This window comes from Rhinopithecus bieti, unplaced genomic scaffold (assembly GCF_001698545.2).
Source record: "Rhinopithecus bieti isolate Rb0 unplaced genomic scaffold, ASM169854v2 scaffold_11273, whole genome shotgun sequence".
NCBI classification, from domain to species: Eukaryota; Metazoa; Chordata; class Mammalia; order Primates; family Cercopithecidae; genus Rhinopithecus; species Rhinopithecus bieti.
The window spans coordinates 994,380-1,005,448 of record NW_016806694.1 but is presented as its reverse complement, the minus strand read 5'-3'; the positions used below and the strand labels follow the sequence as shown (position 1 = coordinate 1,005,448).

Genomic DNA, 11,069 nt, shown 5'->3' with positions numbered 1-11,069 from the left:
TTTTCTTTTTTTTTTTTTTGAGACGGAGTCTCGCTCTGTCGCCCAGGCTGGAGTGCAGTGGCCGGATCTCAGCTCACTGCAAGCTCCGCCTCCCGGGTTTATGCCATTCTCCTGCCTCAGCCTCCTGAGTAGCTGGGACTACAGGCGCCTGCCACCTCGCCCAGCTAGTTTTTTGTATTTTTTAGTAGAGACGGAGTTTCACCGTATTAGCCAGGACGGTCTCGATCTCCTGACCTCGTGATCCGCCCGTCTCGGCCTCCCAAAGTGCTGGGATTACAGGCTTGAGCCACCGCGCCCGGCCCCAGAAACACATTTTTAAATGACATAATGACTATCAGTTAGAAAAGGCACACCAACACCATCCCAGCTTTTTAAAAATACACATTCCTGAGCCCCTCTGGACTTAGTGAATGAGAACCACCACCTCCACTGGATGAGAACACCACTCACGGGACAGAGGTTGTTGAGCTGGTATTTGCAGAAGGAGAATTTTGATTGAGGTGGGTCGGAGAGAGGAGGAGAAGGGTATTTCAAAAAGGGAATGACATATTTGAAGACACTGAGGTATTAAAACCAAGTCACACTGGAAGAACTCCAAGTGATTAGGTTTTACTGAAATGAATAATTTCTAGGAAAACGGCTAGAAAAGATTGAGAGAGGTGTGTAAAGGGGTCAATCCCCAGAAAGCCCAGCATCGTAATTGCTAAAGAAGTTTGACTTTTTCATAAAAATTGTGCAGCACTATCAGAGAGGTGAGTGGAAAACGCACTTGCATTATACAAAAATTACTCCAGATACTGTGAAAACGGACTGAAGCGGGGACAGAAGGGAAACAAGGAGACCGGTTTGGAGGCTTAATGTAATGATGAGGAAAAGCAGAGTAGGGCCTGAACCAAGCCAATGTGAACAGAGAAGAAAACGCATTTGAAATACATTACGGGCCGGGCGCGGTGGCTCACGCCTGTAATCCCAGCACCTTGGGAGGCCGAGCGGGCAGATCATGAGGTCAGGAGATCAAGACCATCCTGGCTAACACGGTGAAATCCCATCTCTACTAAAAATACAAAAAATTATTTGGGCGTGGTGGCGGCGCCTGTGGTCCCAGCTACTCGGGAGGCTGAGGCAGGAGGATGGAGTGAACCCGGGAGGCGGAGCTTGCAGGGAGCCGAGATCGCGCCACTGCACTCCAGCCTGGGTGACAGAGCAAGTCTCTGTCTCAAAAAGAAAGAAAGAAAGAAAGAAAATTCATTATGGAGGCTGAGCGCGGTGTCTCACACCTGTAATCCCAAATACATCAGGAGGTCGGGGCAGGTGGACTGCATTAGTCCAGGAGTTTGAGACCAGCCTGCGCAACATGACGAAACCCCGTCTCTACAAAAAAATCTAAAAAACTAGCAGCACAGCAGCATGCACCTGTAGTCCCAGCTACTCAGGAGGCTGAGGCGGGCGGATCATCTGAACCTGGGAAGTGTAGGTTGCAGTGAGCCGAGACTGTGCAACTACACTCCAGCCTGAGTGACAGAGCCAGACCCTGTCTCAAAAAAAAAAAAAAAAAGAATACATCATGGAAATAGAAATTAGTATTACTTAGTGACGTGGGAGCTGAATGAGGGAAGAATCTGTTTCCGGCTTCAGAAAATGTGTAAATAATGGCACCACTTATGAACATGGGGAAAAGGAGAAAAGGCAGCTGTGGGGCTAAGGCCAGTGAAGTGTGTCAGGGAGGAACACACACTCAGTGTGCAGACATACTGAGTCTGAGGTGGCTACAGGACACCCAGACAGAGATGATGACTTGGATGCACAGACCTGTAGACAGAAAAATCCACGACTGCAGGCGAGATTTGGGGTTATAAGCAGAGATGGAAACTAGACTCACAGCAGACGAAATCATTCATCCAAGTGTTACAGTGAGAAGGAGAGAGAAACAGACTCCTGAAGAAATAAAGGCAAAGTAAGGAGGAGACACCCTGAAAATAGGGGAGCGGCCAAAGAGGAAAATTGGAGAAATTACGGGGTTAGGAAAAAAGGCACAGTCGGCTGGGTGACGTGGTTCACACCTGTAATCCTAGCACTTTGAGAGGCCGAGGTGGGCCAATCACTCGAGGTAGGAGTTCGAGACCAGCCTGGCCAACATGGTGAAACCCTGTTTCTACTAAAATTACAAAAATTAGCAGGGCGTGGTGGCGTGTGCCTGTAACCCCAGCTACTTGGGAGGCTGACGCAGGAGAATAATGTCAAAAGTCATAGAGAAGGAAACCAGTGGAAAGACTCTCATTGCATTTGACAACTGGAGCTACAGTGCTTTCAGAATAAGTTTCAGTGGGGACGCTGGGGAAGAAGCATAGGCTGAAGCATGCATGGTGGGGAGGGTGGAGAGACTAATGGCACAGTGATTCTTTTAAGCCTGTGTGTGCCTGTGCACAGGTAAGAAATGTCCATCCATGCAGGTACCATCCATGCAGGTAAGAAAGGATGTTGGGGTTGGGGTGGGATATAAGGGTTGAGACAAAAAAGAGCGAACCACATTTATACAAAAGGGAAGAAGTTATGAGACAGAAAGAGGCTGAAAACACACAAAAAGCAGTGATGACGAGGAGCAGTGCCCATGAGGAGGATGGGAACGAAGCATTCGGCTAGGACAAAGGGAGGGGAGGCTTCTCTCCTGGGACTTTAGGGAAGGATGGGGCAAAAGAGAGTGAGCTTCCAGGTGCTAGAACATGAAGCTGAGGTGATGTTTCCTGATTTTTACAACTTTTATCTGTAGAATTGAAAGCAGGATGACATTCTGAGTGTGGTGAGGGGCTCTGAGAGATGATTCACTCGGTGCAGAGCTGGAGCAGAGTGGCAGCAGAGCTGAAGAGGGCATGAGGACAGCAAGGCAACCCCAAGCCCACCTGACCCTGGAGTCCCCCCAAAGCACACACTCATCTGCCCAAAGGGCAGGGAGGACGAATGACTGTTTCCAAGCGGGAGCCTCACAAAACGGTGAAATTAAAACATTCAGTTATTTTTTAAATATAAAAACAGCAAGAAAGTTATTAATAGTTAGGTTAGAGGACAACGCAGTATACTACACTACATTTTTTAATCGAATTTTCCGTTCAGTACATTTCCAACTTCACAATACATGAAAAAGTCAACTAAAGATCCTGCTGAAGTCAAAGAGCAGGTGCAGTGGGAGTAAGCAAGTGAAGCTGGAATGACGGAAAGCAGCCCTCAAGGCAGCAGAGTTTCAGATTTCAGAGGTGAACACGACTCAAGGTCAATGTCACTGGAGCTGAACAGGTCTAGGAACTCTAGCGCAATGAGCCGTAGTTCTTTCCCAGAGACATGAAGTCCCCCAGAATGAGGAAAGTGGGAAGGAGAGGGTAAGAAGAAAGACAGTGAATGACTAAAGTTAGGAAAGGAGAGGCGCCAGGGTGGTGTGGCGATGGGCTGGCCAGCACAAGCCTTGGGAGAGATCATTTCCATTTGCAGGCTGAAGGGTATTGGCTCAGACGAGAAAATCCTGTGGCTACATGAGAAGCAAGAATGAGCAGTCTCCATCTGAGAGCTCGGGAGAACATGGCTTACTAGGGAGGCGTGTGTGGGGAGGGAGGGGGCAAACAAGAAGGAGAGTGGGGAGAACATGCACTGGGGGCTGTTCCCAGCAGAGCACAGCTCCAGTGGACAACCACTGTGTGGCCCGCAGGAGGGAAGCTCGGCTCTCTTAAGGCTAAGTGCTTTTCAATGAGAAGGCACACAGGAAGAGCCTGGTACCAATGATGATGGAGGGAGGCCTGACATGCACATTTTAAACAGAGTCTCCCTGCAGCCTTCAACTGCAGGTAGACAACGTAAGTCTAAAAGCGAAGGAGACAAATCATAAGAGTTTTACTGATGTATATACTTGAGGATAACTTAAGTTACAAATGTTTTTACTTTAAAATAAAATGTCTCCATTCCAGTTAAAAAAAAAACTTATCAGTACGGCGTAGTGGCTCATGATTGTAATCCCAGCACTTTGGGAGACCGAAGCAGGTGGATCACCTGAGGTCAGGAGTTCAAGACCAGCCTGGCCAACATGGTGAAACCCCATCTCTACTAAAAATACAAAAATAAGCCGGGCGTGGTGGTGCACACCTGTAATCCCAGCTACTCGGGAGGCTGAGGCAGGAGAATCACTTGAATCCAGGAGGCAGGGGTTTGCAGTGAGCCAGGATCACGCCACTGCACTCCAGCCTGGGTAACAGAGTGAGACGCCCTCTCAAACAAAGAAACAAACAAACAAACAAAAATTCCATTTAGATCAATTTGATAAAACTAATTACAGGACTCAAATGTAGTGTAGTACATCCAATAATTGCAATTACAACAAATATATATAAATTAAAGGCAAGACCAGGTTGGGGAAGGAGAATGCAAGCAAGGAGACTGTGGCCCCAGAAAGGCAGTGCAAGTGACCTTGTGACGGGAATGCTCCACTGGTCTGCATCCAGACTGTGGTGGTGATCCCAGGAATCTACACGTGATAAAACTGCATGGAACTTACACACACACACAAATGAGTGTATGTAAAACTGGTGAAACCTGGACGGACTGTATTTAGGTTTCCAGATGTGATATTGGACTGTAGCTATGCAAGATGGTACCACTGGGGGAAACTAGGTGAGGGGTATACTCGATCTTTCTGTATTATTTCTTACAACTGCATCCAAATCTACAATTTTCAAAATAAAAAGTTTTTAAAAAATTAAAGGCATCAAAGCAAGGTGTACAACTGGAAAATACTGTCTTCAAAACTCATGGTAACATTAGAGAATTACTCTCTCTAGCTCAGGGATTTTCAGAGATTTGGAGGCAGGGGAAGGGCACCTAAGTATTAGAATTACTGCCCACACCCGCTATTCCCTGAACACACACTCACACCAGAACTGCCACCGTGATGAGCCACATGTTTCAGAGGAAGTGGGTCATATCTTCAAGTGTGCTGCAACTGAAGAAAATGGAAAACCACTCTTCTGGCTACTTATCTTTAAGAACACTTCTAACTGGTAGTAAAGAAAAAAGCATGTAAGAGAAACATAGTATTTAATAGTAATTTATAACAAACATGAACTATTTTGAGAGACTGCTTCTCATTTGATTTGCCCAAAATCAGCCAATACACCCTTCTTGGAAACATACTTGGTCAACATAAGAAAAACATTCTATTCGTGTAAGAATAAAAATAAGGATTTTTTTTTCCAGTAATTGATGAATTTTTCAGTGGTACATCCAGACCCTAAATATCTTACCTAGAACTAATGGCTACAAAGTATATAAAGGTATACAGTCTGTGTCCTTGAACAGAGTGGCACCATACCCTAGTCAACAGAGGAACAACCAGAAACAAGCAAAAACCAGAACACGATCAATCTGATACTGTTTTTCAAGTCCCTACCTAACAAGGAGCCCTAAAGAGAAAACCTACATTTAGCCCACTAAAATCAAACACAGGGAAACATGCTGAAGCAGGAAGGAGGCCCAATTTAATATCTGAATAAGCTGCATGAATCAGAACAAAACATAAAATCACTGCATGACGAATACACCAGAACTCTAGTATTATAATTGTTCACACAATTGTGTATGTGTATACATCATAATCTAAATGTCCAACAACAGGGGAACTTATGCAAAAGAGTGGTATATCCAAAGCCACTGTCACAGCAATTAAAAATTGTGTTTATAATAAAAGGTTTACAATGTACTGCTAAGAAGAGCTACAAATAAGTATGTGCAAGATTCTAATTTTCCATTTAAAATGTTTATTTTTAAAAACTCCAAAGAATATAAACCTGTTATTATTTATTTTTAAGTAAGTTTGTTCCTTATACTTTTCTCTGTTTTCTAAGTTTCCTACAGTGAGTGCATACTACACTTATAACTTGGGCAAGGAAAGAAACCAAACTACACCAATAACTATTTTAAGCAAAACTTACAAAGGCCATAGAATAATACAAAAAGGAAATATATACGGTTATTATATAGACATCTATAATTACAATTATTTTAAAGAAAGAAAAATTGTGCATAAGAAAACCAGGTTGGTGGGAAATACACCAAAATAATGGTGCCTATGTTTGAAGGATGAAATAATTATGGGTAATTACCTTTCCTTCTACTATTCTACACCTTTAAATTCTTCTTTAAAGAATGTGTCTTATGTAAACAGGGAAAAAAAAATATTGTATTTATCAACACTGACCCCAAGCCCTCCTTTTCACTACATCCTGCGTCCTAAAACAAACCAAAAAATACACATGCACACAAACCCACAAGTACTTACATGGGCTTACATCTCTGTATCTGTTTCGATTTCTGTTTTCTGGAATCTTGGCCACTCTATGAGGATAGTCATGGGACTCATTTCGAATTTCCTTAAAATAACAAAAATATATTTTAATATCCCTCTTAAATTTTCCACAGCAAAGCATCATCTTCCCAGCCAGTGTAAAATAACATTAAGCACTTATGATATGCCAAGTACTATGCAAAGCACGTTGTCTACATCATCTCAGTTAATCCTCACAATACTAATGGAAATGATTTCTTTCCCATTTTATCTGAGGGATGAAAGGTTTTCAAAGGTTAAAAATCCACCAAAAGTCCCATAGCTAGTAAGTGGCAGCCCCAGGACTGAACCAAGGTCCTCCAGATGCCAAAGTCTGTGCTCTAGATCTGTTTACTTACTGCTAATTAGGCTCTATTCAACACCCACAAGCAAGCATCAAACTCTTTATGAAGCAGAATTAATGGAATGGAGGTATCTATGGTCAGCCACATCACATTCAAATTCTGACTAAAACTCATAGCATCTACCTAAATTTTGGAGTTTCTACCTGAAAATATTTATTTCTTCATCTTCATGCTATTTAACTGTTACTTTATTCTGAACCCAGATATATCCTCAAATTTTATTTCTATCATGTTTGTCATTACCTCTCCTTAAAAAAAAAAAAATTATTTCTAGAGCCATAAATGTTCAGCAACAGTCCTTGCACAGTGGCTCACGCCTATGATCCCAACACTTTGGGAGGCCAAGGTAGGTGGATCACCTGAGGTCAGGAGTTCGAGACCAGCCTGGTCAACATTGTGAAACCCCAGCTCTATGAAAAATAAAAAATTTTGCCGGGTGCGGTGGCTCACACCTGTAATCCCAACACTTTAGGAGGCTAGGGCAGAGGATCACCCTCAGGTGTTCGAGACCAACCTGGCCAACATAGCGAAACCCTGTCTCTACTAAATATACAAAAAATCAGCTAGGTGTGGTGATGGGCACCTGTAATCCCAGCCACTCGGAGGGCTGAGGCAGGAGAATTGCTTGAACCCGGGAGGTGGAGGTTGCAATGAGCTGAGATCACGCCATTGCACTCCAGCCTGGGTGACAGAGCAAGATTGTATCAAAAATAAAATATAAAATAAAATACAAATAAAAGAAAATATAAAATAAAAGAAAATACAAAAATACGAAAATTAGGATGGACACAGTGGCTCACACCTGTAATCCCAGCACTTTGGGAGGCCAAGGTGGGTGGTTCACAAGGTCAGGAGTTCAAGACCAGCCTGGCCAAGATGGTGAAACCTCATCTCTACTGAAACTACAAAAATTAGCCAGGCACGGTGGCAGGCACCCGTAATCCCAGCTACTCAGGAGGGTGAGGCAGGCGAATTGCTTGAACCTGGGCGGCGGAGGTTGCAGTGAGCTGAGGTCGCATCACTGTACTGTCTAGCCTGGGTGACAGGGTGAGACGGCAAAAACAAAACAAAACAAAAATTAGCCAGGCATGGTGGCAAGTGCCTGTAATCCCAGCTACACAGGAGGCTGAGGCATGAGAATCGCTAAACCCAGGAGGCGGAGATCGCAGTGAGCTGAGATTGCACCACTGCAACAACCAGCAGGCCTGAGGTTCATCCTAGGTGCCCTCGGGTTCTCTGCACTTCAACGTGGAAGACATTCTGTAAAGCTGTATCTGCACTAAGCTCTCATTACTGATGTATCCAGAATGACCAGGTTTGATCTTCCAGGAAACAGTATTCCAAGAATTAAAGTAAATACAGAAGTGTAACAGAAACCAAAAAAAAGCATGCTTTAATGGCCAACACTAAATTGTGCTTTTGCTCACACTATCACATGTAAGAAGAAGCATTTTAAAAGTTAGGTGCCATTTTGTTTATTTGTTTATAATTTATAGAGACAGGGTCTCATTTTTTTGCCCAGGCTGGTCTAGAACACCTGGGCTCAAGTGATCCGCCTGCCTCCGCCTCCCAAAGTGCGGGGATTACAGGTTTGAGCCATCACTGTCAGCCAAGTATCTGAAGTTTTTATTTATGGAACATGATGCACAAATTTCTAATACATACATTTTTCTGGACGTGAATGGACTGGTAACAGTACTTTTGCAAGATACAAGACACTGTTATTAGCCTGCAATGTGGAAGAGAAATTTAATTGCATCCCTTTCAAATGGAAAGTTAATTGACTTAATACCATTTACTGGTTTCTGCATTTATCAGTAACACCTGCTCTATCATAACCCAAGTTTCAGCACATGCAGGGGTCTGTTTCCGGATCCTCATTCTACTTCACAGAAGCATTTGCTTGCCCTTGAGATAGTATCAAATTTTAGTTACTACAGCTTTGTAATCAATGTATCTGGAAGGCAAGTGGTCCTCTATTCTCCCCATTTGCATTGCAGTTCATGATATTTTAATTAATTTTGTAGTTTTCTTCATAAAGGTATGCTAAAGGTTAGCATAAATGTATGATAAAGGTTTATTCTCAGAAACCTGATAGGCTTTGTCGCTACTGTACATGGCATTAAAACAAAACAAAAACCTATTGGCCATTACTAGTGTATAGGAAAGATAGTGATTTGCGGGGAGAGGAGGTTTAAAACAACAAGCAGCACAGGACTCCCTCCACTTCTTCCACTTCTGTGATACACACCCATTTTCCACACTTAAGGCCATCTGTCAGGTGCAGATTTCTATTTTTAGCTCAGAGAAACACACTTCTTTGTGTGCACTATACAGAAGACGGTAGGGCCCCCAGTATAGTGGTAGGGAGATTGAAAATTTACAAAACACAATACAACAGCCAAGTTCTTGGGGTTAAGAAATACATTCATAACATAAATACATTTTATTTTCTCAGCTAGTAAGATCTCTTGCATTGAGTCCATTCTTTCAAATCTCCAACATTAATCATTTGTTCTACTTACTTTATAAAAAAATTTCAGTGAACTTAGAAGAACCAGTATTTCACAAAGCAGCTCCCAGAGATGCATAATAGCTGTTTATTCCAATATGCTCTTTCTCTTTCTTTCTTTTTTTTGAGGCAAAGTCTCACTCTGATGCCCAGGCTGGAGTGCAGTGGTGCAATCTTGGTTCACTGCAACCTCTGCCTCCCGGGTTCAAGAGATTCTCCTGCCTCAGCCTCTTGAGTAGCTGGGATTACAGGCATGCGCCACCGTGCCTGGCTAATTTTTGTATTTCTAGTAGGGACAGAGTTTCACTACGTTGGCCATGCTGGTCTCGAACTCTTGACCTTAAATGATTTGGCTGCCTCAACCTCCCAAAGTGCTGGAATTACAGGTGTGAGCCACCGCGCCCAGCCCCAACATCCTTTCTTTCTTACTAAAGGTATCTGCTTTTGCTTTCTGACCACAATGAGCCCAGCTGAAAACTATCTGTCCCAGCCTCTAAGGTCCTGTGACAGTCCGGCCAATGGGAATAAGCAGAAACCACTGAGTTGGGCTGCAGGAAAACGCTGACAGAGAGGACTGGCTCCAGGTACCTTTGTCCTCACTGCTGCCTGCCTAGAACACAGGTTTTGCTGTCGGGGTGAGGGGTGGGAACACGCAGGAGCCATCCTGTGACAACAAAGAAAAACGTACATTCCTAAGAAAGCTAAGCAGGAAGATCAGCATTGGGTCATGGGTGACATCAAGAAGCCACAGCAAGAGCCCTGAATTCTCTCTCCAGAACTCGTATCACGAGAAACCTAAACTCCTATTTGTTAAATCAGTTACTGATGAAATTTCCTTCCCATGTAGCTAAATTAGGTCTGTAACTAATATACACAGCAAAACCAAATCTCAACAACTAGATCTGTCACTGATAAGGCATTTTCAGGAATACCCAAGACACAAAACTAAATAATTTTATAAGCACACTGGCCGGGCGCGGTGGCTCACGCCTGTAATCCCAGCACTTTGGGAGGCCAAGACGGGCGGATCACAAGGTCAGGAGATCGAGACCATCCTGGCTAACATGGTGAAACCCTGTCTCTACTAAGAATACAAAAAAATTAGCCAGGCGTCACGAGCGCCTGTAGTCCCAGCTACTCGGGAGGCTGAGGCAGGAGAATGGGGTGAACCTGGGAGGTGGAGTTTGCAGTAAGCCAAGATCGCTCCACTGCACTCCAGCCTGGGTGACACAGCAAGACTCCCTTTCAAAATTAAAAAAAAAATTATTAAGTACATTGCATAAGCTATAAAATATATTGTGTCTGTCTAACTGGCATTGGGAAAGCAGACAGCTGAGCTATTCGCTAGGTCTATCACATAAGGCAAAGCCAGCTCTACTTGTCTTCTGGTGCTAAAACTTTCCCCTTCTATCACAGAGACATTCCAACGGTTTCCTTCTGGGCACAGCAGCTCACACCTGTAATCCTGGTGTTTTGGGAGGCCCAGGTGGAAGGATCACTTGAGGGTAGGAGTTTCAGACCAGCCTGGGCAACACAATGAGACACCAGCTCGGCCAAAAAAAATTTAATGAGCCGGAGATGGTGGTGTACGTGTGGAGTTCCAGCTTCTTGGGAGGCAGAGGCAGGAGGACTGCTGGAACCCAGAAGTTCAAGACTGCAGTGAGCTAGGATCCTGCCACTGCACTCCAGCCTGCAGCGGCACCCCTCCCTGCATCTGTAACAACCAAAAACCTCTCCAGACATTGCCAAATGTCCTTTGACAGCAAAATCCATCATGAACATATCCCCCACCAACAGGCAGTTGAAAACCACCGTTCTCATTTAATACCAAACC

At 44.0% G+C, this 11,069-nt stretch overlaps 1 protein-coding gene across 6 annotated transcripts in view; it reads right to left on the bottom strand.

Annotated features, from left to right (window-relative positions):
- The window catches only part of PTPN2 (protein tyrosine phosphatase non-receptor type 2), a 75,680-nt gene extending 66,333 nt beyond the window's left edge, over positions 1–9,347 (bottom strand). For 3 of the 6 annotated variants that reach the window (XM_017877484.1, XM_017877486.1, XM_017877483.1), the window contains exons 1-2: positions 9,249–9,341; positions 6,314–6,404 (exon numbers count right to left, since the gene is read on the bottom strand). In XM_017877484.1, the coding sequence (XP_017732973.1) occupies positions 6,314–6,404; positions 9,249–9,314 (157 nt within the window). In that variant the 5' untranslated portion in view covers positions 9,315–9,341. Of the gene's footprint in view, positions 1–6,313; positions 6,405–8,388; positions 8,440–9,248 lie in introns of those variants that run through there. The other 3 variants (XM_017877488.1, XM_017877487.1, XM_017877489.1) reach the window with 3 other exon arrangements.
- Positions 9,348–11,069: the final 1,722 nt, after the last annotated feature.